This window comes from Pelodiscus sinensis, chromosome 15 (genome assembly GCF_049634645.1).
Source record: "Pelodiscus sinensis isolate JC-2024 chromosome 15, ASM4963464v1, whole genome shotgun sequence".
Classification (NCBI taxonomy): Eukaryota; Metazoa; Chordata; order Testudines; family Trionychidae; genus Pelodiscus; species Pelodiscus sinensis.
In genome coordinates this window covers 20,358,232-20,384,878 of record NC_134725.1, presented here as the reverse complement: position 1 = coordinate 20,384,878, position 26,647 = coordinate 20,358,232, and the positions used below count along the sequence as shown (strand labels likewise).

Genomic DNA, 26,647 nt, shown 5'->3' with positions numbered 1-26,647 from the left:
CATGAAGTCATTCTGCCACTCTACTCTGCACTTGTTAGGCCTCAGCTGGAGTACTGTGTCCAGTTCTGGGCGCCACATTTCAAGAAAGATGTGGAGAAATTGGAAAGGGTACAGAGAAGAGCGACAAGAATGATTAAAGGTCTAGAGAACATGACCTATGAAGCCAGTCTTCATGAACTGGGCTTGTTTAGTTTGGAAAAAAGAAGATTAAGGGGGGACATGATAGCAGTTTTCAAATATCTAAAAGGGTGTCACAAGGAGGAAGGAGAAAATTGTTCCTCTTGGTTTCTGAGGACAGGACAAGGAGTAATGGGCTTAAAGTGCAGCAGGGGAGGTTTAGATTGGACATTAGGAAAAAATTCCTAACTGTCAGGGTGGTCAAATATTGGAATAAATTGCCAAGGGAGGTGGTGGAATCTCCCTCTCTGGAGATATTTAAGAACAGGTTAGATAGACATTTGTCAGGGATGGTGTAGACGGAGTTTGGTCCTGCCTTGAGGGCGGGGGGCTGGACTCGATGACCTCTCGAGGTCCCTTCCAGTCCTATGATTCTATGATTCTATATATACACTGTAAGTCATTATTTTGAAATAATGGTGAGCTGGGGGACTTCTTACTCCAACCCTCATTTTACAAGGAGTAAGAGAAGTCAAAGGAAGAATGTTCTTTCTTTGACTTCCTGCTGTGTAGAAAGCGCCAAAAGCCAAATTAAACTATTTGACATAGCTCAAGTTGCATAGCTTAATTCAGCTTTACTCTGCTGTGTAGACATATTCCCAGAGAATGACAAGAATATTTATTCCTGTCCCAGCTAATTTATAACAACAAGAATGGTGACTGGAGAAGCTAAAGAAACCTAGTCTAAAAACACGTGTAATTGTTTTGTGGAAAGAGTTAGATGGAACAGTGTTTAATCTTGAGACTCAGCTACCCTAGGCAAGAGCAATCAAAATGGAGGTAGCATCTTCTCTATCCTTGTTCTCTTTAATTAGAGACTTAGCTATGGATGTCCTGAGGCCCAGGGCCCCTTCTGTCCTCTGTGCTGCTTAGGAAGGTTTTAGAGCACAGTGGGGAAAAAAAATATTTTGTTTAGACCAGGAGTGGGCAATAATTTTGGAAGGAGGGCCACTTTACAAATTTTTGAAGTGGTTGCGGGCTGACCTGGAAGGGGTGAGGCCTTGAGTGTAAGAGGTGGGGCTTTGGGCAGAAGGGGTGGGGTTGAGAACTACCCTGCTGGGTATGGTGACCTGATTTTCTTAACCAACTGCTACTAGTAAGAACAGTTTAATTTAAATTATGAAACAGTTAAAACGCTTAATCTTTCTCATGCTAGTTGATCAAACTTAATTTTAAATAAAGTAAAATATTATGTTCAACAGAAAAGGTTTCAGTGTTTTCTTTATTTATGTCAGGGGTGGGGAACCCTTTTTGTGTTGGGGGTCACTGACCCACAAAAGAATCAGTTGGGCGCCACACAATTGAGAAGCAAAAAAAAAAAAAACTACTCCAAAACTCCCCACTGCTCACTGTTGTGGCCCCAACTGAGACACCTCACTCCTATGGTGCCCCAACCTCATGGGATGAGGAGAAAGGAAAGGAGAAACTGAGGTTCAGGGCTTTCCAGAACCAGATCTACTTTTTTGGGGTTCTAGAATTAGTGGATTTTATGGACCTCCTTAGGCTCTGAGGAAGGGACAAAAGTGAGGGGTACAGTGCATGAGACAGGGCTGCTAGCAAGTAGGATAAGGATGGGGTGCAGGATCTGGGAGGGAGCTGGGATGCAGAAGCAGGTTGGGAGTAGAGTGTCTGGCCAGCTGGAGGAAGCAGGAACAAGGGAGGCTGCAGTGTGTGGCCAGGAGAGAGGTTGCAAGCACAAGGGAGGGTGTTGGGTCTTGGGGAGGGAGAGGGAAGTGGGGAGGTCTGGGCATGAGGGGGAATCTTACCTTCGTGTGTGCCCCCTTGCAGCAATAGTTGCCGCCACGCAGTCCCAGTCACAGCCACACAGTCTAGGGGCTGGCCTCATGGCACTGCAGCCGCAGTCATGTGGCCTGGGACAAGCCCCAGAGGCCGGAAGCGCCATAAGCCATCCCAAAGGTGCCACAGGATGCCCCAGAGGCATCCCAGCCGCAGGCCACCCCAGAAGCCAGAGGTGCGCAGCCTGGGGCCGCCCCAGAGGTGTCATTACTGCACCCACACAGCCCAGGACCAACCCGGAGGTGTGCTATCATGGCCAGAAGGCCCGGAGATGGCCCTGGAGGCACTGCTACTGTGCCCATGTGGCCTCGGGACGGCCCCAGAGGTGCTGCTACTGCGGCCAGGTGGCCTGGTCCCGGCCCTAGAGGCATTGCTGTCACAGCCCGGGTCTGGCCCCAAAGCCACCGCTACTGCGCCCATGCGGCCTGGGGCTGGCCCCGGAGACGCCACTACTGTGCCCTTGTGGCCAGGGGTCGGCCCTGGAGTCCCTGCTACTGCAGCCAGGAGGCCTGGGGCTAGTTCCAGAGGCGTGCTACTATGACCCAGGACTGGCCCCGGAGACACCCCTCCTGCGCTTATGTGGCCTCCAGCTGGCCTCGGAGGTGTTGTGGCAGCAGTGCCTCCAGCTTCCTGGGCCAGCCCCGGCTGCCTGGCCACAGTAGTGGTGCCTCCGGGGATGGCCCTCTTGAGGAGCCTCAGCTCCAGCGCTGCCTCCTCTCCAGAGGCTGCCTGGAAGGAAGAACGGTGGGGGTGAGCTCTTTCCCTCACGGCACATGCCAGTTAGGGGGCAGGGCCAGGACTTGCCTTGCGGGCTGGATCAAAGCCCAAGGTGGGCGGGATCCAGCCCGCTGAGGAGCTTTTGCATACCACTGGTTCATGGTTCAGATAGTTTCAGGTTCTTTCCCTCCCACCCCCCATTCTTTCCCTATTTGGCAACTGAGAGTTCTATGTTGAAATTAGGCTACCTGGCTGCTATAGATTTTAAATGTAATAAAATACCTTAATGCTTAAATAGTTTTGCTACATGTGTATTTTTAGGCCTAAGTAGGGTTGCCAGGTGTCCGGTATTGACCTAGACAGTCCGGTATTTTCACCTCCTGTCCGGTTAAAAAAAAAATCAGAAAATACCGGGTACCTAAAATGTCTGATATTTTCTGTTTTTTTTTCCCTGCAAGGAGGCAGAAATACCAGACACTGGGAAATGCTATGATACACTCAGCAACTGGGCCCCTCCCAGACCTCCTTCCCTCAGCTCTCCCGAGTCCCCCCTGCTCCCCACTTACCTGGTTCCGCAGGGGAGCTCTTTTCCCACACAGAGTAAGAAAACAAGATGGCTGTCGGCAAAAAAAACCCCCAAAGGCCTTAAAGGAGCCATGCTGGGCTTTTGGTATTTTTTGTTTGTTTGTTTGTTGGTTTTGCTTAATAACTGTCGGGGTTATTTTTTTTCTCACTCAACAACTTTGGTCTCTCCCCCGCCTTTCTTTTTCTCAACAGTATTTTTTTTGGGGGGGAGGGGGGAAATGGTGTTCGGTATTTTTGGTTAAACCATCTGGCAATCCTAAGCCTAAGAAAGCAACTACACAAAACCAGACAACACAAGGCCTGGGTGCTGAGGTCGCACATACAGGAACTCAGCTCCATGATACATCTTGTGGGTTGCAGTACTGATAACTTCTGGTATTTATATACCATTCGTGGGGGGAGGGACTTTTTTGCTTACCAGAGTACAGATACTTTGAAAGGCAATAATTAGTGTATATTTTGACAATGTAACTGCACATCTGTGTGGCGCTTCATTAGTTGAGCATAGCAGAAGTTAATGTGAGGGGCTCATACAGTGCAGCAGGTTGGTTGGTTGGTTGGTTTGTAGTTTTTAAATTGAATCTGGCTATTAGTTTGTCCAAGCCCTTCCTGAGAGTTTTCATACCCCTTCCCTGTCAGTGGCTGTAAAACAGAAAGATGTAAAATCCCGATTTTCTCTTGATATGACATGTTAATATAACACTGTGGTTAAGTGCTTTTTCTTTCTATTGTCAGTACTCTGAATCTTGACCCCGGGAAGCTTTTAGCCCCCAAATGCATGGTGCCTGCCATCTTTAAAAGAGCTACTTTATTGTGATAGATTCATTTCTGTAGAAAATGTTTTCTGTTTAAGACAAGTGTCATTTTTAGAATTGAGGGCTTGGATCCTGCAGTCTTGATTCAGGAAATATTGTTGCAGCCTGATGCCCATGTCAGATAAATGTTAGTAAAAATTATAGTTATGGCTATCCAATATCTAACTGATCACTTATATACCCACTCCTCAAAATCTATCTGACCATCTTGGAAATTATGACAGGTATGGTATAAAGTCCCTCATGTGATCTAATTAATCTGAGACTGTGCTATGAGTAAAAGGTATTTCTGAAAGGGCAATGTTATATGAATGCAAATAGCAGTACATTAATCTCAGCTCAGTTTTCATATTGCACGTCCAACTTGATGCCTGACCATCCAGCTTTGAGGTGGAAGGTTAAACAAATACTACCCAATTTTATCATCTGGATTTGTACGTTAGGACCTGCACTGAGAATGCGAAACAAATCTCTTGGGTTTCAACATTTATCCTAAAATATCTCTTCCTTTGTGGAAAAGTGGCATGTGGATTCTATAGTCTCTGATACTTCCTTCCCATTTAAAACCAGTGTTCTCTCTCATTTTTGTTCTCTTCAGTCAGGAGGGCTACACATGGAAAGCCTGTAGATCTGTTGCAGTGGATCGTCCCCTGTTTTGCTCTTTACTACACACCTCCTCTTGCTCCCCTCCCCAACTTTTAAGAAGGACCTTAAAACTACCATCTTTTCTGAAGATGAGATTACCTCATGGCCTGCAAAATTTGCTCTTGTACTGCTCTGGAATGGTTGCTATAATTAGGGTCCTATCAAATTCATGACTATGAAAAATATGTCCCTTTCTTCAGTGTGCTTTTACTGTATACTACACAAATTTCATGGCAGAGGCCAGCATTTCTCACATTGGGGGTCCTGACCCAAAAATGCTTTTTGGGGGGGCTGCAAGGTTATTTGGGGAGAAGTCACGGTGTTGACACATTTACTTCTGCACTGACTTCAGATCTGGATTTCTGGAAAGCAGCAGCTTTTGCCTAGGCACCCAGCTCTGTAGGAAGGATGTTAAATTGTGATTATATGACTAATTGTGTAGTTGATACAATTTACAATCCCAGCTCATGCTAGCTCTGGAGCACTGCGGCTCTACATTTTGAAGGTAGTAAAGGCCACTGGGCTACATTTAAAATGCAGAGACACAATGTCCCAAACTGACATGGACCAGGACTGCTCAGTCACAGCTCTCTCCGCATCCAGCAGTCTCTGTTCATGGTGGCCCAGGCTGGCTGCAAGCAGGGGCTGCTTCTGCAATAGTCCCTGCTGCCTGCAGCCAGCCCTAGACACCACAAATAGAGGCTGATTTGGCAGCAGCCTCTGCTCGCAGCAGCCAAAGTTGGCCATAGACAGAGGCTGCTCCCAGAGAAGCCTCCCCCACCCCTTACTCTAATAAGAGGCAGTGGTGGGGATGTGGTGGCGGGACAGTGTAGACAGTGGTGTGGGGGTGGGGATTGGCTTTTAAGCTAGCTCCCTCCAACACTGTTTCTCCCCTCTTCCCTTTGCTGCCTCTCATTCAACGGAAGCAAAAGCTGGGGGGAGCGAGTAGTCAAGAACTCCATTCAACTACCCAATAAGCAGAAGTTTATTAGGTAGTTGAATAGTCAACTACTCGCTTACTTACGTCCCTACTCTATAGTCAGCGCCCAGCCAATAGCAACACACAACTAAGTGTGACCATTCCATATTTTCATCTGCACTGCTGGTGAATGCTTTGGGTTCTACGACTCCTCCTATAATAACTTTGCAACTCCCCATCAATTCCTTTTTGGGTCAGGAACACTGTGAAATTTCAGATTTTATGTCTGAAATAATGAACTGTATGATTCTTAAATCCTGTGATGGTGAAATTGACAAAAATGGACTGTGAATTTGGTATGGCCCTAGCTATAAGCTTTATGCTGCAAATACCAAGGCTATCTAACTGCATATATTTTAATTTAGGTATTTAAGACAATGTGTGAGTTTTAGGAGCCACCACTGTGTTGTGTATGGATTACTCAGAGACATGTAGAGATTTTATCTAAAACTACATTTTTATATGCTGCTGTTCGTCCATCGAGGTCGATAAAGACCACCCAGTGTCATCAGTTTAATTGTGGGTGGGTTCGGAGATGGCTGATTAGTCCAATCCGAGCCCGAAATTGACGGTTACAGTGGGGACATGAAAGATCGGACTGCCGACCAGAGGAAGAGAAGATACCAGCCCTGGACTTGCGAAGAAGACGTTTCTCTGCAGCATAACGCAGTCTCTTTTGTTCATGGGCTATTGCACCATCATGTATTTGTCTGCGCCAGGCGGAACAATCATCAGCAATACTCTCCCAATTTCCAGGCTCTATGTTACAGTTCTTAAGGGAGGCCTAAAGGGTGTCTTTGAATCTCTTCTTTTGACTTCCAAGAGATCGCTTGCCGTGTTGTAATTCACCATAGAGCATCTTCTTGGGCAATCGATCATCGGACATGTGCACAACATGGCCAGCCCATCTGAATTGTGCCTTGCAAAGCATGGTGTAAATGCTTGTCATATTAGCCTGTAGAAGAACATCAGTATCTGGAACTTTATGCTGCCGTCTTATCTTCAACAGTTTCCGTAGACAGTTCAGGTGGAAGTGATTCAGCTTTTTCGCATGACGACTATATACAGTCCAGGTCTCACAAGCATAGAGGAGGGTGGGCAAGATGACCGCCGAGTAGACTTTTAGCTTGGTCTCAGTCTTAATGCCTCTTCGATTCCAAACATTAAGTTGAAGCCTTCCAAAAGCTGCACTGGCTCTGGCAATTCTAGTATTCACTTCCTCATCAATGTTGGCTGCCTTTGATAGAGTGCTGCCAAGATATGTGATAGAAATGTAGCCGTGTTAGTCTGGGGTAGTTGAAGCAAAATGCAGGACAATGTAGCACTTTAAAGACTAACAAGATGGTTTATTAGATGATGAGCTTTCGTGGGCCAGACCCACTTCCTCAGATCAAATAGTGGAAGAAAGTAGTCACAACCATATATACCAAAGGATACAATTAAAAAAAATGAACAAATATGAAAAGGACAAATCACATTGCAGAACAGAAGGGGGATGCGGGGGGGTGGGAAGGGGGAGATATGTAAACCTGTCCACATTTTCGAGCTTCTGGCCATTGACAGTGATGGATGGCTCAGTGTAGTCACAGCCAGGAGTGGGCTGATGCAGAACCTTGGTTTTTTTGGTGGAGATCATGAGGCCAAAGCTCATGCACGCTGCGGAAAATAGATTCATGCAATGTTGCATGCCTGCTTGTGTATCTGAGTTGAGGGCGCAGTCATCCGCAAATAGAAAGTCACGAATGGTCTCGACCTGGACCTTAGTTCTGGTCTGAAGCCTCCTCAAGTTAAATAGCTTTCCATCAAAACGGTAGCGCAAGTTGATCCCGACATTATTTTCTCTAAAGGCATCAATCAGCACAGCAGAGAACATAAGGCTGAAGAGACTGGGGGCCAGGACGCATCCCTGTTTCACACGGTGTGTGACTGCGAATGGCTCTGAATAATTGCCACGATATTGGACTCTAGCAAGCATGCCGTCATGGAACTGCATCACCATTTTAATGGAGGTATCTGGGCATCCAAATTTGGCCATAATCTTCCAGAGGCCCTCACGACTGACAGAGTCAAATGCTTTAGTTAGATCCACAAAGACAGTGTAGAGCTGGACATTCTGTTCTTGACACTTTTCTTGTAGTTGTCTGGCGGCAAATATCGTGTCAGTAGTACCTCGTCCCTTCCTGAAGCCACACTGACTTTCCGGCAAGAGACCTTGGTCAAGGTGCTGTGTGAGTCTGCTTAAAAGTATTCTGGTGAGGTCCTTTCCTGCAACACAGAGCAGAGTGATTCCTCTGTAGTTGTCACAAGAGTGGCGATTTCCCTTGCGCTTGTATAGATGAATAATAGACGCATCTTTGAAGTCTTGCGGAACGCGTTTCTGTTTCCACATCTCATAGAACATTTCAGTAAGCCTCTTAATTAACTTGGGTCCACCAGATTTATAAATTTCAGCTGGAATAGAATCAGCTCCAGGAACTTTACTGTTGGAGAGCAATTCAGTGGCCTTTTGAGTTTCCAGTACTGTTGGAGGATCAGCCAGGCTTTCATTGATCTCCACCTGAGGTAGGCAGTTTATTGCCTCCTCGTTGATAGAAAAGGGCCTGTTAAGGACATCAGCAAAATGCTCAGCCCAGCGATTAAGGATCTTCTCCTTATCAGTGAGCAAAGTACTACCATCTGCGCTCAAGAGAGGGGCTGAACCAGATGTGACTGGGCCATATGCAGCCTGAAGAGCATTGTAGAAGTTCTTCATATCGTGTCTGTCGGCAAAGGCCTGGATCTCATCGGCTTTCTGGCTCAGCCATGTGTCCTACATCTCTCGTAGCTTCATCTGTACAGTCTGACGTATCTTGGTGAAGGCAACTTTTTTTGCTACAGACTTAGGGTCATTGCTGTAGACACGATGGAGACGATGTTTTTCATCCAGCAATGCCTTGATTTCTCCACAGTTTTGGTCGAACCAGTCCTGGTGCTTTCTTGTGGTGACGCCAATTAACTCGGAGGCAGTGGAGTACACCAGCTGTTTGAAAGCTGCCCAGCTGGGCTCTATATCAGCGTCAGTTCCAGTGGCTTCCAGCTTAAATGCCAGGGTGTCAGCAAGTGATTGTTGGACGCCGCTGTCTTTCAGTCTGGAGACGTTTAGGCGCTTTGGGACCATAATGCCTTGTGGACGTCTGGGGGGCCGAATCCTAAGGTTCATCTTTGAGATGAGCAGTCTGTGGTCCGTCCAGCAGTCGGCACCACACATAGCCTTGGTCACACGGACATCCTGTCGGTCTTTTGTACTGACTATTATATAGTCAATTAGATGCCAGTGCTTTGAGCTGGGGTGCATCCAAGTTGTTCTGTTACGTTTGGACAGGCGGAACATGGTATTAGTTATCAGGAGATCATTTGTTGCACATGTCCTCAAGAGCAGATGTCCATTGCTATTACAGCTACCAATGCCATATCTACCAATGACTCCCTTCTAGGAATCATGATCAGTACCAACTCTGGCGTTGAAGTCGCCTAAAACGTTCAGCTTGTCTGACTTTGGTATTGTAGCAATCAGCTCTTCCAGGTCTTGGCAGAATTTGTCCTTGATGTCTTCTGGGTTAGTCATTGTTGGTGTGTAAGCACTAATAAATGTGACTTGCTTTTTCCTAGACAGAGGTAACTTCAGAACCATCAGCCGGTCATTGATTCCTCTTGGTAGGTTGGATAGCTTATTCACCAGATTTGTCTGCACAGCAAATCCAACTCCCGACTCGCGGCGTTCGTCTATTCTTCGCCCACTCCAGAAGAAGGTGTAACCTGCTCCAATTTCAGTCAGCTGTCCTTCCTCTGCCAGCCAGGTCTCACTCAAAGCTGCTATATTGATCTTGTAGCGAGCAAGATCCTTGGCAATCAGGGAAGTTCTCCTTTCGGATCTGTCGGCATTCATATGATCCATGAGGGTATGTATGTTCCACGCTCCAAGAATGAGTGGAGTGTTACTGGTTTTCTTTTATTTTGACCGCATAAGCGGGATTCCCACCAGTTGGTCAGGATTGGTGAAGCAGGCATTTTTTAGGGTACCTTTTCTAGCCCCTTCCTCAGACTACGGAGGTAAGCAGCACTATCCTAAAAAGGACTGCTCAGTCGCCCAGGTGGTTGCCGAAAACCACTGCTGCTTCAGATCAGTGGTAGACAACACTATATCCTGAGCCGCCTGCATGCAGGTTCGCCACTGCGGCTGCCAGTGTATCCACACCTGCCGTTTCGCAGCTAGCCCATCGCCGCAGGACTTAGGGTGAAGGAATGGATGATAACATGGGTGACATGCGAGTAAATTTGATTAAAGTGAGGGAGAGTTGCGCATCGTCAACCTCACTCTCCAAGCTCCATTGCTCCAGTGACAAGACATAGTCAAGATGGCTGGAATGGAAGCTGGATGCAGTGACTGACCAGGACGTTCTACGTGTCTTGCCGTGCTCTATGCTGTCCACAAAGCATTGCTGGAAATCGCCTTTCTGCCCATTGACCACATAGTGATTCCTCCACGCAGTCCACCGAATCCAGTCTTTACGTGCATTGGGTGACAAGCCCAATACATTTTTATATATATCCTTTTTGATAGCACAATTTTCAGTGCTCATGACCCAAGTTATTAGAATTAAACTTTTGTTCTTCATACTTAAGTACTTCCTGACCTTTCAGACGTATTGTATACTCTGCTTTATCACTAGCTGGTTGTATGTAATGACAGTGATATATATATTTGGGGCCAGAGCCAGATGGTGAGTTATGTATACATAATTTCCCATAAAGTCAGTAAACACTGGTGTGCATGGGGCAGCAGAACCATCAGATTCCTATAAAAAATTCAGAAATAAGTCTGTTCTTCTGTACACTATTCTTTTGATGTTTGTTTACAGTATTCTCACATCTGGATGTCATTTGTGACACCAAGTTTCTTCCTTTTTCTATTCTCTTTGAATTTATAAGTTCATACAGGTTTAATGTGTTGTAATAGGTCAATCTATTTTGAATACCCATAACAGGGCAGTAAAGAGGTAACTCAGGTCATGCTGTGACTCTTGTAAATGTATTTCAGATTAACCCTGATTGGCATCCAGTGCTAACTCTTGCTATAAAGATACAGATGTATATTCTCGCTAACATCTGCTCTTTCGTGAGAAGCTGTGCCATATATTCAGGAACCCTAGCAACCTACGATTGGAGTAAGGACTTACAGGCCTGCATGCAGGAATTTCTGTGGGGTGGTGTTTTTTTGTAAATGTGGACTGCAAGGATGTGAATGCACTCCTATGGTCCCCCAAGTAAGCAGGGAAATCAGCTCCAACCTTCCCCCAACTGGCCAGAGTATGGGGGAGGGAGCCTTGGGCAGCCTAAGCCTGCTTACTTTGGGGCTATGATGGGGTGCCTTTGCATACATACACACCCCATGTACGAGCCTGACTTGAAACGCTTTTAGTGCCCTGCAGCACAAACAGCAGCATTTGAGAACCTTCAGTGGAGCCAGGTTGCACAATAAAACCACAGTTTCAATATCAGGATGTTGGTCCTGGCCATATCCTGTCATCTATTTTTATGCAAATCCTCCTTTGACTTTAATGAGTGTTGTACATGTGGGCGTTCTATATGTGAAATAGTAGCAAGATATGGCCTGAAGTGTTCTTTCTTAAGATTCTTCATCTCATCAGGCAGGTTTGAAAATCCTTGTCCAACAGGTTTGTTTGCAACTTATGTTAGCTAGCTCATCTACATCTGTTGCTTTTAAACTTTAACCCTAGGCTAGCAGGTTGTCTTTATATAAGAAGGGGAAGATCAGTCAAATCTAGTTAAGAATCACAAGAAATAATGAAAACTTCATACATATAGGTTCCCACAATCTGTACCTGTAATCCTTTGTTCCATGTGGTTTAACAATAATAACAGTGAATTTCCAACTGTCAGTAAAAATCCTTGGAAATGTACTTATTGCCTACATGTTTTAATAATATAGTTGTTGTAATAACTATACACAGAAATATATTACACTGATAATTATAAAATAACATATAATTATGTAATAATATATTACAAGCTGAACCTCTCTAGTCCGGCACCCTCAGGACCTGACCAGTGCCGAACCAGAGAATTTGCAGAACCACGGGTGGTCATTATTGTCTAGCTAGCAGCATTACCAACATTTTCACTGCTTACTAGGCTCTTAGAAGACATATAGGGAGGAATAAGATAGAGCTAAACAACAGCATTGAATACTGAAAGCCTGTGGCTGTTTACAAACTTTATGGGACGGTGGAAAACTCGGCCACACCCATGATAAGTGGATATCCAGCTAACTAAAATCATGCCAGAGCAAGGATGTTGCCAGACCAAGAATGCAGGATTAGAGACCTGTAATAATGTACATGTATTTACTACCTTCACTGGCGAATACTCACATTATTTGTAAAAAATACTTCCTCCAACACTGAAATGCAGCCAGTTCTGGGATGGAACATAGCTATTCCATTATTGTGCATAATAATAGTTTTAGGTCAGAAGTATACAATAATATAGTATTCCAAAAGTGTTCTTTGTAAAGCATTGAACAGATACCATTCCTGCCTAAAGGCACTGCCACTGTAATCCACGGAGTGAAATTTCAGGCTGAATTTAGCTGTAAGTACACCTAATGACACAAGACAGGATTTGGTAGAGTCTAGCGAAATCTCTATTTATTATAGTGTTTATTATTGGAGGAACCAACCAAGATTGGCCTTATTGTAGTAGGCACTGTACAAACATTGAGGAGTAAATGGTCCCTTCTATGAACATCTCATACTCTAAGTAGGATTAAGACAAATTAAGGGTAGGGGAAAGGGCTATAATACACCCTTTTATAATATATAACTACTAATCTTTTTTAGTACAATACAGTATCTAATTACTTACCTTCCATGGTCTGAGCTTCAGTGATCTGACACTCCCTCATGCAAGCTGTTTTCCAAAATGGGGTTATATCCCCCAGTATCTGTGAACTGTCACACTTTCCACTGAGGTTCCATTGAAAAATGGTTTATAAGGGGTTAATAAAAGATTAATAGATGTTATTAGATGTTGCAGACGTGAATAATATGAGTTGCAGGCAGTTAGTTATGAGCACACTTGACAAAAGCATTACTGTTGGTTACAAAGAGCCTAGCCTGCCTGTCAGACTCCCTATAACAATTGAGTAACCATTTATTAAAATATATTAATCCTACACTGATTATAGACCTTGTCTTGCAATTCATTGAGAACTGAAACCTTCATTTCAAGGTGACCACGGGTCATTAACATTTTCTTTGAGTTGTTTTCCCGCCTCCCCCCATCCCCCCATGCGAATTCATTCAGTGTCCCCCGGTGACATTTGACAATCAAGGTTGCAAACCGCTTCCCCCTTCTGCCGAGGACAATTCCCCATGATCTCCAGTGAGCTGGGGCGGGGAGGAAGGGGCTGTGAGCAGGTGAAGGTTTCGCTGCGCAGCTAACGTCGCAGGAGGTCGGCGAAGTGCCCCAGCCAGCGCCGGGAAGGAGAGATCTGTTCTCTCTTGCCTGGATTAGTCGAGCCTGGCTCCTGCTGCTCTGCTGTGCAACCGCGGCGAGTGCTAATTGAGCCGCTCGCAGTTGCCTCAGGAGCATTAGCCGAAGGAGAAGGCAGCGCGGGTTCTCAGCGCCCGGCTGCTGCCGCCGCCGCCGCCGCCTTTGCAAGGGGGCTGCTGCCCCGGTTCCTCCGGGCCCCTTTCCTCCCATGTGTGGGAATAATGGCTACCACGACCTGACTAAAAGGAAGAAGCAGAGGAAGAAATCTCCAGCCCGGGGAAGGCTCTAGATGCTGAGGAGCGAGGTTCTTTCCCCCGCCGCCTGCCTGATGCCGATCGGAGCCGGGCTGGCTCTGGTTTTGCAATGACTCCAGCTGTCCGGATCGGTACCATGTGCCCTCTTCGGAGCTGAGTTTCTGGGTGCAAGGGAAATCAACCCAACCCCCCGACACAGCACCGGCAGAGGAGGCGAAAGGCAGCCTGGGGAGGGTGGGACAAACTTTGAGTGAAAAATTACATCGGGTTCCTTTCTGGAGGTGAGGGGAACGAGGACGGGCCAGGACATCACAAAGCTGCTGTGCCCGGTTCCCTTGCACCCGCTCGCGCGGCATTGGAAGGCGACACTCCGCTCCCGAGGCGAAGACAGGGGAAGGCGCAGAAGAGGCTGGGAAGCGGAGAAGGGATCCTAGGGGCATCTCCCTTTTCTTTTGAATGCCGCTTTGTGCAGTACAGCCAGGCTCGCCTCCCCCCGGTAGTCCCCGCCGGAGCTGATCAGCGCGTTTTGTCTGTGGATTAAGACTGATCTGGGATTGCCGCCCGAACACCCGTGGGGGGCTGTGTGTGTGTCTGTGTGTGTGTGTGTGTGTGTCTGCAAGTGTATATACACATATCGATCTATTTCTTTTTCGCATTGTGGATTATCCCTTTCTTCCTGAAGTTGCCCAACTGTGCTTTTGATTGTATTGTAGCGGCTCCCGGGCATCGTTGCAGCTGGGGTAAGTAACAGTACATTTGCGGAGAGGGGAGAGGGAGATTGGGGAAGATGTATTGTCTCTTCACCACCACCCGATTACCACCTCCCTAGTCTTTGCTCCATTGTCAGCTCAGAGCCAAGTAGGCGTGATACATTGCTTCGTTTTTGCACCTCGGCCTGGGAGGGTGAGTAGTGTTAGAAATATTTTTCCCCTTGTCCCCAGGAGATGATGAGTTAAGTGGCTTTGCGGACAGACAAGAGAAGGAAATCGCCGTATTTTCCGCCTGGTGTACATGGTGGTTGGTTGTGTGTGTCTCTGTGTTATTTTGTCTCGTTCAATGGAATTGACGAGGTTAATTTTCCGAATCTTACCACGGGTTTTTCCTTCCCGTTTTTTCCTCCTGCTATCTGTGCGGTCTCTCTTTCTTTTGAGTGAATTTTAGAACGCTATTCATTGTAAAAGCACAAACAATCAAAAACTGAATCCTGCTGTTTTGAAACAGACAAAAAAATCCTCCGTGCAGATTTATGAAGCACTTTAAAAAAATGTGTAAATCAGAATTAACCAGAAAAGACCCTTCTGAGATGTGCTTGGAAGTGAATCGCCTTTTCATAGGCAGCCTGTTTTTCAATCTGTTTTGCACATTCTTCTGTGCAAACCACATTCCCCCTCTGCTTAAGAAGAAGAAGAAGAAAATAATAAATAGTGAATTGTTGCCTTCATCAGCAAATACTGAGCTGCATTGCCAGACTAGGGTTGCCAAAAACAGGGTTTGAGAATTATACAACATTTGAAACTTCGCCTTCACAGAAGGAACAAGGGAAAGATAGTTCTCTTGCAGATGTAGTAGTGGTTGTGTACCAGAAGGAAAGGGATGTGTGTGTGTGTGTGTGTGTGTGTCATTAGTTTCCCTGGCTACAGAAGGATGTACAGGGAGAAAAGGAAGGTAAATGTTAAGGGTTCTTCACAGAGACCTTGTAAAACAGGAATGGTTAAACAGCACATATGTAAAGAAACACATATTAAATCCAATCTAGGCATACACCTTCTTATAATATACAAGGGATTTTCAGCATCTCAAAGGAAGGCATGGATAGTGACTGAGAAACTTATTAAAATCAAATTTTAACAATTTGAAGCATAATTAACATAAAGTGAACTGTGATGTTAAACCAGGGAAACTGAACCTATTAAAATGCCATATAAATGTCCTCATATGCAAGTAAAGAAGAAATTTAAGAAGTAATACGATCTCAAAATGACCTATTTTTTCTATCTACCCAAATCATTTCTGCACATGCATAAATGGAAAGCTTCAATACAATATTCATAACTTGCCTTTTTTGGTTATTTTTCAGCAGTTGTAGTTGTGTCTTTGTCCCAGAATACTTCATAGATGGTATATTAGTCCTAGAATACTAATTCATTATAATGATAATGTTAATTATAACAAAAATAAAGTTGAACTTCTGTTAGAAATTTTATCTGTTTAAAGTATATAGCTGATAGTTAACTCACTTGGTTCAGTTAAAATTTCTTAGTCCCACAATCTAAGAAATTAAAAATCATCTTCAATAATCTTTCCATTGTAACATGGTATTAAATACTGCAACAGCATTCCAAAGTCTAGTGACTTGTGTTGGCAAAATTGAAAGGCAGAGTTTAAGTTAACTTCTTGAATGATATTATTGTCAATTTATCTACTTTTGCCTACTATCTACTTAATAGGAAATAAATATTTAATCAAATTAAACATTCTTGAAGTAAGCTTCCTAGGTCACTGGGTAATCAAAGATGTCTTGAAAAAGGAATTTGGAAAAGAAGGGGTGTTTGAGCTCATTTCTAACCAGTGAACTGATGTTTAAGGAAAGACAGAATCTCGCAGGAGAGTTGTTTATTGTTGTATTATCAACTCTTGAAGGAAACTCTGGCTCAGCTGGAAAAAAAGACTGTTAAGGTATTACATGGACCTTCCTATTCTAATTCCTAAGGAGTTAAATCTCTGGTCATCCCTGATCAGAGAGTTTATTTCTGTGGTTTATGTATATGTATAAATCCGATTTCCCCCACAATGTAGACTTGCAAGGAAGGGAAGCTTGATTTCAACAAAAACAGCATTAATGTCTTATAAATTATACTTTTTAATGTTCTTTTGATGAATTTCCTTCTGTAACCATCAGATCTCTGAAACAGTTGCCCTGATATGTCTGAAAAAATGGTTTTTTAGAGGTGGATTACATTGAATGAAATCATAAGACTTATTTTTTGCAAGGAAAACTTTTTGTGTGTAAATGAACAACAGTGTATGAAATGAGCAAAATATATTCCCATGTTATTCTATTGGTTTGCATAAACATATGTTATTCTATTGGCTCTGCATAAACACAATCCGTTAGAAATGGTAGTACATATTAACCCAAAATAATAGCAGAGAGACAAATAAGTTCAGTATCCTAATATAGGAAAAGTGTCAAGTATATATTTTAGAAGTCTGTAGATAGGCTACTGGTATTTAATATTAATTGGTATTGTTGGACTTGAATGTTACATAGGTTGAATATGAGTTGATGTGTTGAACTTTATTACAAAAGGTAATATTAGATTATTTTCTAACCAAGAAAAAAAAAACCTGCAAGAGATTTAGTGGAGTTCATGTTGTAAAATTATACTTGAAGGAATTGATTCCACAGAGAACTAACTTTTGCTGTGTAATACATTGTGAAAGCATAGGTGCATACCTTATTTTATTACTATCAGAGGCTTACACTTCGCCATCCTTGTGTAGAAAGACCCATAATAACCAAACACTCTAATCTGGAGATGAGGCAAAATTGGTCTCACACACACACACACAAATTATAAGTAATCACAGAACAGTTAATCAAAGTTAAATTATGTGTACAACCAAAATAGAATAACATATTCTGCTTAACTTTGGTGAAAATTACAAGATGACCTAGAGTCAGTCTGATATGAAATTGACCAGAATGTGTTATCTCTCACCAAATAGCATTTTTCAATTAATATTACTGGTAAATTAGGCAAAAAATGCTTTGGATTCACAAATGGAAATATATTTTATTTTTTTATTTTTTTGCAATCTTTTGTGCTGGAAACAGTGAATCAGGTAAGGAAATGTATGGATTTAACAGAAATTGTTTTCTAGGCTGATCAATTAGCAGGAGATGTAATGAGAAATATAATCCTTAGGGAGAGGAAAGAGAAATTGCCATTTGCATAATACCCCTTGGGAGAATTTGTATAACACATAATGAAGTTGCTGTGGAGCATTTTCTTGACATACCTATGCATAACAATTTATACCTGTAAACAAAACACAATACTGTAAAAATACTGGTGGTCATTATAAAAATGGTATATGACTTTGATTTTGGGGGAGTTTCTCTCTTCTTAGTACAGTAATTACATTTAAAGAAGCTTGGTAATTTACTAAGAAATTCAAACTATTAAAAATTGTGAAATGGCAGTCATTAATTTTGTATGACCTATTCAATGCCAAAGATTAATCATTCAATGCTTACACTTGTATCAGCCTTCATTAACTTATTTCTGTAGATTTGTGGTAGACCAATCTGAATGAAAAGGTAATCTCTAACCTGAGTGATGTAAACTGAAATGGTCTTACCCATGTAGGAACAAAATTTTAACACGTGATAAAATTATGTATGCATAATCTTGTTTGGTTTAACATTCTCCGTTAGCAAAATGCATGTTTTTCAGATTCCTAAGTAGTTAGGACCTACATTGACCTGAATTTCACCAATGGAATAAAATAATTACATATTTTTAAGATTTACTGCCAGTTGCTTTAATAGGGAAATTATTCATTTTCACCTTCCCCAACTTTCACCAGTTCAAGATGTTTATATTTAGATTCTAAATAGGAGCTGAGAATATAACTTATTACATGTGGATTTACTTTTATTTAAATGTGTAGGTGACAGGAATGAAGAAACATAAGGGCTACGTCTAGACTAAATCTCTCCCGCTTCATTAGCATAAAAATGGCTGCCGCTTTTTTTCCGTATGGAGCTTTGAAATAAGGGATAAGGGATCTTTCAGAAAAGGCTTTATTTTCTGCAAGATCAGCGTCTAGACTGGCGCTTTTTTCCAGCAAAGCTCCATACGGAAAAAAAGCGGCAGCCATTTTTATGCTAATGAAGCGGGGGAGATTTAAATCCCCGCTTCATTAGCAATTGCGATACGTCTAATTTACATTCCTTTTACGAAAAAGGGATGTAGTCTAGACATAGCCAAGAACTATATAGTTGATAGGGAAAAACTTTGATTTGAGTGCTAATTGAACATCTCTACTTATATTGGCAATTCCAATAGGGTTAGAAGTGGCTTATTATATTTTAAAAAAAGTATCTGGTATTTTTCCTGCAGTTAAAAACTTAGAAAACTGTTATTTTTACTTCAAAATCAACTACCAGTATTACTTTGCTGGTATCAAATGGTAAAAAAAGTACATAGACCCCTAGTGGTGATTTTGGTAATTATATAAAGTTGCCTTACTTGATTTCCGGACCCTCCTTACAACACTTCATTGATAATGTGGGTTTTTTCATATTTTGTATGCCACCTTGTGGTTATTAAAGTACAAAACAATAATTCATTCAGGCATGGCTCCCAGTTTCAAGGAGTTTCAACTTTACTATACCCCAATAGTTTTATTTTGTGTTTCTTTAAAGTGCCGACAGTCTGTTCTGATCCACTTATAATCTCCTAAAAAAGGTGCTTCTGACAGCTTTGAACTCTGATCTGTATGGTTATGCTTGTTGTTATCAATACATTATTTTCAATGTTGGGGCAGGATTTTGGTTTTTCGGAAAAGATGTAAATTAATAGTAGGCTTCAACATTGAGAGGTTAGATTTACTGCAGTTTCTGAAGCCTGTAGCAAAGGTCAAGAAGTATCAGAGAGACTGAAAAATCTTAAGTGTTATCAGCTGAAGAGGGAACTTGACAAGAGAGATCAAGGCTTAGGGATGGTAATCAGAACCACAGTCCTGCCTTTCCAATAGTGATACCTGCCTTTACACTTTCATGTGGAAAAGTCAAAAGTGTGGAGTTGTCAAAAGATTTCATTATAGAGTTTCTTGATGATTGTAAAAATGTGCTGTTCTTTTTGTTTGTTTATTTAAATATACGTTAGGTTTGTATTTTTATAGGGCATAAATTTAAATAACTAGTGAGCTAAAACATTTTTTTAAAGGCTGCATTGAAAAGGCCAAAGCTTTATACAATGTCTAGTCTTTTAAAAATAAAACCTGATTTCGTGCACATGCAAAATGAGTTGGAGTGATGGAGTTTATGGTAACACCATTATTTGAAGACAATTGAGATTTTTACAGTAAAGTCAAAGATTTTCCTGTGTTGATTGAAAAATGTAGATTAAAAAAAATTAAAAGCACACAATTTAGTTTGTGTTTTTGTGGAAGGAGTATTCCAAAGAATTATTAATGCATTCTTGAAAATGTAGCTGGCGACCAATCTCATCTCTTCATTGACTTAGATCGGGGGTGGGGAAGCTTTTTTGGGTTGGGGGCTGCTGACACACAGAAAAATCAGTCAGGGGCTGAGGTATGCAAGGATGTGATGGTAGGGCTGGAGTTCCTCTGTGGGCTCACCAGTGCTGGGGGAGGCCCTCGGCCTCTGGGGCCAGATCCAGGCAACCGTGGGCCGCATCCAGCCCCTGAGCCTTAGGTTACCCACTCACAATTTAGATTGTAATTCAAAATAGCTACACTACTTTATCTTGTATTCAGTGGAATGGGAGAAAAGGATGGTTATTTCCTGTTAAAGGATAATAATTTCCTAGTGCTTCTGCTAGGAAAATTAAATCTCTACTTGGATTATACTCCTCCAGGGACTAGCTATAGTTTTCTTGCACGTGATATACAACACCCTCTTGCCTAGAAGACATATGCTATGTACAAATCATTACTCTTTCCTATGTTATCAACAAAAGAATAAAGACTGCTCCATTAGTTACCAGTAAGCGAATCCTCACTCCAAAGCTCTGTAGGTTATAAAGCTGTACTATAGTTTGTCTGCAGAAGAGTTGGAAATCCTACACAAATACCTCTTTAACACCTGCCTCTCATTCCACTATTTGATTGGCTCCCTAGAAAAGCCTGCCATAGATGATGCACTATAATCCTTTTATGTTACTTCTTCTGTGCAGATTATGCAGCAAGAAATAATTAGGAGATTAATTTTCACCTGTCACTGCCAATAATAGATAACCTTGATACAGTGACGTGGCTAGGAATTTGGGGAATGGGAAAGCACTTAACCCTGTAGTGATTTCCAGACTGAAAGCAGTTACTAGAATATGGCTTTCAGGTCTCTCAATTGACTTAGTTTTTCTGTGTTAAACTCTCCCTGCACTATTAATGTGCCCCGTGTGCATGATCTAATCAGACACAGAAAAGCGTTGGAGAGCCCTGTCGCCCAATCTTTTTATTCAGATACAATTCTGTTGCTTTTCATCGTTTCAATTCCCAGGCCGACTGATATATATATAGCAGCTAGAGAAAGGAAGATATTAATGAAGATGGCTTCATTAGGCAGTGTGCAGTGTTGTCCTTACCACTATCCACCAAATGCAGCTGAAGAAATATCCCAGAAGTAATTGCACATTTGACTTGGGGATTTTCAGAGAAGGAGAACTGAGGCTTTTCTAGTCCCTTTCAAAATTAATTGCCTGCTCTTATCATGTGAGCTTAAAAATACATGCTAGACACTAAGGCAACAAAGGTAAATTTTAAAATAAATCTCCATTTTTTGTGTGTGTGCTCAAATTTAAATCTACAATCTGTTGAAAATGTAATGGGAAACCAGGCTACAGAAAATACCATTATTCATATCATCCCAAGCTCATTTATTTTATCTGCTGTAGTAATGATAAGACAGCCTGCTTGGCAATGCTGATAAGCTGGGAAATATCTCAAAGCTATTTGTAAAAGTTAAAGCAGATCTTGGTACTGAGCGATAGGAAAACTGTGACGAGCCTTTTGGCAATCTGCTGAGCTAGACGCTAATAAAGGTTTTAATGGGAAGACCTCATTAGGATTAGGGAGAAGATCTATTATCTCAGATTTACACAACATAACACCGGGGCAACTTTAAATTTTTCCTTTTTTGTTCATTAAATACTATTGCTGGATATGAAACCTTATAATTCCAGGCTAACTCTCTTTGTGTGTGCTTGGAGCCATTGCCTGCTGTTTGCTGAGCAAAATACAAGGTCAGCTTTTATGGAATTGCATTTGCAATGCACACAAGGAATAGAAATAGTTAGGTTTCTAGAGAGCTGACCAAATTTTGCAGGGGCAGAAGTGTAATTGATGTTGGATGTTTTGGGAATCATTGTCTAAGAGAGCAGCCTTTCTATCCCTTCTGCAAAATGAAGGTTTACTTCATAAACAGATTTGCCCACTTCTGTTTTGTGTATCTACTGACAATTCGACAGAAATATTAGGTTGAACTCCTTTCCTTCCATTCATCTCAATGGGGTGTTAACATCAAATCCTATGCATGCGATTTTTCATAACTACAGTTAAAATTATGCTAGTCGAGATTCTGTCACCAATGCCAAGTTAAGTGGAGCCAGGTTCTGAGACACTTGACATGTTTAGATGACCCTATTTGCACAGTAGAATTAAGTTAAATCCCAGCTACAGCCTGAGGATCATATTACAATTCTGCTCATGAGCAAGGTTTAAACGTGGAACATTCATGCTCTGAGGAATCATGCTGTGCTCCATGTTTGGACTAAATGTTGTTAGTGCCTGTTATTAGTGACTATGTGTGCAGTGGACACATAAAAGCCTCAAAAAAACCTTGATTTACACAGGATTTTTGAAACAATGACTAGTCCTATGGCACCTTAGAGACTAATAGATAGAAGATAGTATCATGAGTTTTCGTGGGCAAAACCCACTTTCTCAAATGAGCTGGAAGATTTGGGGGTGTTTTACAACCTTGCTTTAAGGACTGTTCAAGCTATGTTGTAGCTAAATTGAATTATAATAGTGGGTTAATGATGTGAATGCCAAACCATTTTACATCCATGTAGAAAACCATGTTGGAACATTCTTTAGTTTGAGTTTGATAAACCATCTTGAATGTGTTCATGCTATATATCCAAGCCACGTTGCAGCCTGGTTCTGCTATAGAAGACAATAAACCAGGTCTGGGCAAAATACAGCTCGTGGGCCAGATCTGCCCACGTGCACCAGATCTGCGGATACTGCGGGGATCTTGAGGCTCATCCCACCCTCACACTGCTCAGAAACGCTGCTACAGGGTGTTTTTTCTTTAAACAGGGAGGGAAGGTGGGGAGAAAGCTTTAGGAGCTGCTCCTTCACCCAGCACAATCCCATTGGCTGGGTTCTGGCCAGAAACTGGGCAGTGGAAGCTGCTTGTTTCAATAACAGGCAGCCATGAAGCACAAGGGGCTCCAGACCACATGGCTGCAGCCTGTGTGGGGGTGGGGCAGGCAGGGAGGCTGATTCAGGAACAGTTGCTGGCTCGTAAGTCTCCTGGTAGAGCTTGCCTTTGGCACCCCAGTCCCTCCCTTCCCCAACCCTCTGCCCCCCACTCCTGACCTCTACTCTACATACCCAAATCCTCTTCCTCCCTCCTGTAGCTATATCCCCTCCTAGATCTGGCACCCCAATCTCCTGCCCATATCACAGTGCCCTCCTGCCCTAGCTTACAACTCAAATCCCTGCATCTCCTTGTACCCCAATTCCCTGTCCTAGATCACAATCCAGCCTCCTGTACCACAGTCTAGTGCCTTACATCACAGCTGCCTCCTTCACCCAAACTCCCTCGCTTATCCCAAACTCTCTTCTGCACCCAACCTCCATTCCAGACCTCTTCCATTAATATCATGGAAAAGCGTGGCCTTCAACCACTTTCCAAATTCTTGGACTGGCTCCCAGTCAAAAATTATTGTCCACCCCGGTATAAGCCATGTTGAAGTATAGTTATTAAACACAGTCAAAATCCTCATGTGCGCTGGAGTTCTGTGACTTTTGCATGCTTTGGAACCTTGATCTGGACTTTTAATACTCCAGTCATCTGAAGAAGTGGGTTGTGCCCATGAAAGCTCATGATACCATCTACATGCTTTGTTAGTCTTTAAGATGCTTCTAGACTATTCGTAGTTTTTTAAGTTTTTGAAAATTATTGTTATTTTGAAGATTGGTAGTTACTACTGTTTAATAACATTCTGCCATTTTTTAAATTGTATAAGGCAGCTCTTAATAGAGTAAATACCTCATAGACATCTCCTTCCCATTCACATAGTGTGGATCATCTCCCCTCCCAATGATGATCAAATAACATCTTTGGCAACTACAGCGATTACTTATGGGGAAAAGTAATGTTAGGAAAATATGGTAAACTAAGTTTCTTTAATGTGACATAGTGGCTAGAAACAAAAATGAGAGCCAGCCACTCTGAGACCAGCCAGTTTTCCATGAACTACAAGCAAGTGTTCTCCAGACCAGAGTTTGGAAACCACTGATTTATGTTTGTGGTTTGAACAAGGCCTTAAAGGTACACTCTGTACAAATTTTGTAGGCCAGCTTTCACTTGGAGAACAGACTCAAAATGGCATTCTCCTGCTCCTTCTCTCGCTTTGAGTATTTCCATCCCCGGCTTATCCTGTCACCAGCATGGGATCAGATGAGTAGAGTTTTGAAGGAATAGTGCCATGCAGTTACTCCCACAGAAAACGAAACTCACAACCTTGTGCTAATGCAAAACAGCACTGCCTATTTAAACCACTAGAGCCAGGCACAAATAACATACTGCTCCAGGAAGAATGCCATTTAAACCAGGTTTCTACTATTTGTGTTTGATATGAATGAAACTCTTTGTTTTGTCTGTAGACCTCAACGGAACTGGAGCTGCCTCGTATCAGGAGTGGCTTGATAACAAACAAGGTATGAGATCAAGTCTCTCCAACATGGGAATTTGGGACTGATTTAGCTTGGCTTCTCTCAGCTGAAATGGTCTTTTTCTTTGTTTTTGCTCTTTCTTTTTCTCTGTCTCCAAGCCAGTACTCTGTTCACAGTTCCATAGCAGCTAAAGGCTAACTTGTTAACTCAGGGCCTGGTTACAGGCTTGTCACGTGCCCCTAGCCAGCCTTCTCAGACCTGAAATTCTCCATCGTTAACAATCAAAAACAGAACACTGCAAAATAAAGTGGAATCTGCCCCCAATAATAGTTTTTACCGATTTAATTGCAAGGTTAAGGGAGGAAAATATGAAAATAAACAGAAACGCTGAGTTAATGGAAGACACATGCCATTGTAGTTTAACACTAGGCTTTCAGTAACTTTTTTTGTCAATTTCACTGACAGACTGATTCAAACTTGTCCAACCCAGTCTTTTCCTATGGCAATGTCATTATGAGCTGGATAAGTCTCCTGTGACTTAGGGGGGAAGAAATCTCTCGTTCCTTCAGTGTAAGCTTTGAAGAGATAATCTTGTCAGTAAAAATCGAAGATAGGAAAGTATATGGGGACTGGATTCAAAGCCAGGTTATTGCCTTTAATTCTGAAGCTCAACAGAGTATTGGGGTCTTATGTCCCCTCAGGAGATCTTCTCTAAAAGCTGCAACTGCAAAAACTTGTCTGTTATTGTAGAGAAAGCAGTGTATGTATTGCTGAAATCTGTAATAACAATCAGTTAGGAAAAATACATCCTTTTATTCCAGTTTTTCATGTACAGTAAAATTCCAATTGTCCGGCACTCCCGATAGACTGGCATCAACTGGAACCTGGAAGTGCTTTGGACAGTTGGACAGTTGGAGCTGCTGTAAGCCCCATGGGTGTTCACGGCTGGGAAAGGGAAGGGGAGAAGAGGGGAAGGGGCTTATACCCCTGTGACGAGTCTGCTGGGACCCGCACTGTGTCTGGCCGGGGGGTGGGGGACGCAGTTTGGGCGGGGAACGGCACAGTGAAGTGCGAACCCTCCACTGTTTTGCAGGAAGGTGGGGGGAAGCCCTGTGCAGCTGCCGGCAACAGGCCAGCTGGGGAAACCCAGCCGCCAGCCTGCAAACAGCAGTGGAGAGGGGGCAAGAGCTAAGTCCCCGAACTTGCTCCAGTCTGGCTGCGCTCAGCCCCGCGCCACTGCTGAGAGTTTCCGGGAAGGGAGCGGGCTCCCTACCTCCCAGATTTCAGTAGTTATCACCGAGCAGGGGGGCGAGGGGCAGCGCTGTGGGACAAACCTGGAAGCACCCCAGCTGCTCTGCTCCATTGCTTCCTCAAGTCCGCTGCTACCGCTTCTGAAACTGATGAGCGGCGGACTTGGGGAAGCGGTGCAGCAGAGCCTTCGCAAAACAGCAGAGGGTTCGCCCCTTAACCGTGCCATTCCCCACCCATCCCCCGGACGCAGAGCAGGTCCCGGCAGACCCGTCACAGCCCCCCGCCGGAGTACATCCCGATACTCCGGCATATCTGATAATCCGTCACCACCTAGGTCCCAAAGGTACCGGATTATTGGAAGTCTACTGTATTATGTGATATGGCAAAGAGATAAGGGAAAATAATGATCTTAACCTGGGTATAGTAAGAGTCAGGGTTTCAACCTGCAAAGAACCAAGACTATCCTCTGATGAAATTCTGATCCTCCAATATTATTGTTAAAACAACAGTAACAACAATTTTAAAAAGGAATATCCAGGGACAAAAGAACCTCATGGGTTTCCTTGGTTGGTTTAATTTTCTGACTTTGCCTAAACTATGGCTATGTTCACAACTTCTGATGATAAATGCACTTTGCATATCACAGATGGAGTGAAGTGCCTTTTCCAGCTACCTTTTTTTCAAGCTGTTTTCTCCAGTTACCTTTACACTAATCTTTCACTATTTTCTTTATCGATTGTAGTAAGTACCTAATCATTGCTAAGCTTTCTTTTCAGCTGAGAGAGCTCACAGGCTGGGCTAGAAGAATCATAATCAGTGATGGTTTCTTGATTAAATTAAGACTGCAGAAAAGTTGGAGTCCTCTAAGCCTTTCTACTTCAGGATGTCCTTTGTAGTGAACAAATAGCTTATTCTCTGGAAGACGATTTTGTCCCATTTGTTTGCTTGCTCACTTTTTTATTGTTGGTCTTTTTGATGTTTTATGGAAATAATTGAAATTTACTATATTTTTATAGTTTTTTAACAAGAACTACTTCTGCATTCAGTGAACATTTTAAAAATCATCTTGATGTGGCAAAAATCCATTTTTAAAAGATCATACTTTGTTTTGCCTTACCTTTCTCAATTTTTTTGATGCTTATCAGAATGGAGGGTTATAAATATATAATCAGCAAAGCTGTCTAACATTAAAGCATTTAGATATTTATTATGTA

At 42.8% G+C, this 26,647-nt stretch overlaps 1 protein-coding gene across 13 annotated transcripts in view; it reads left to right on the top strand.

The window, feature by feature from the left end:
* The window catches only part of FBRSL1 (fibrosin like 1), a 1,065,261-nt gene that overhangs the window by 852,454 nt on the left and 186,160 nt on the right, over nt 1–26,647 (top strand). For 9 of the 13 annotated variants that reach the window (XM_075898374.1, XM_075898375.1, XM_075898371.1 and 6 more), the window contains one exon: nt 24,174–24,227. The exons of the other annotated variants lie outside the window; for them this stretch is intronic. In XM_075898374.1, coding sequence (XP_075754489.1) covers nt 24,174–24,227 — 54 coding nt within the window. The remainder of the gene's footprint in view (nt 1–24,173; nt 24,228–26,647) is intronic. 13 annotated transcript variants of the gene reach the window in all.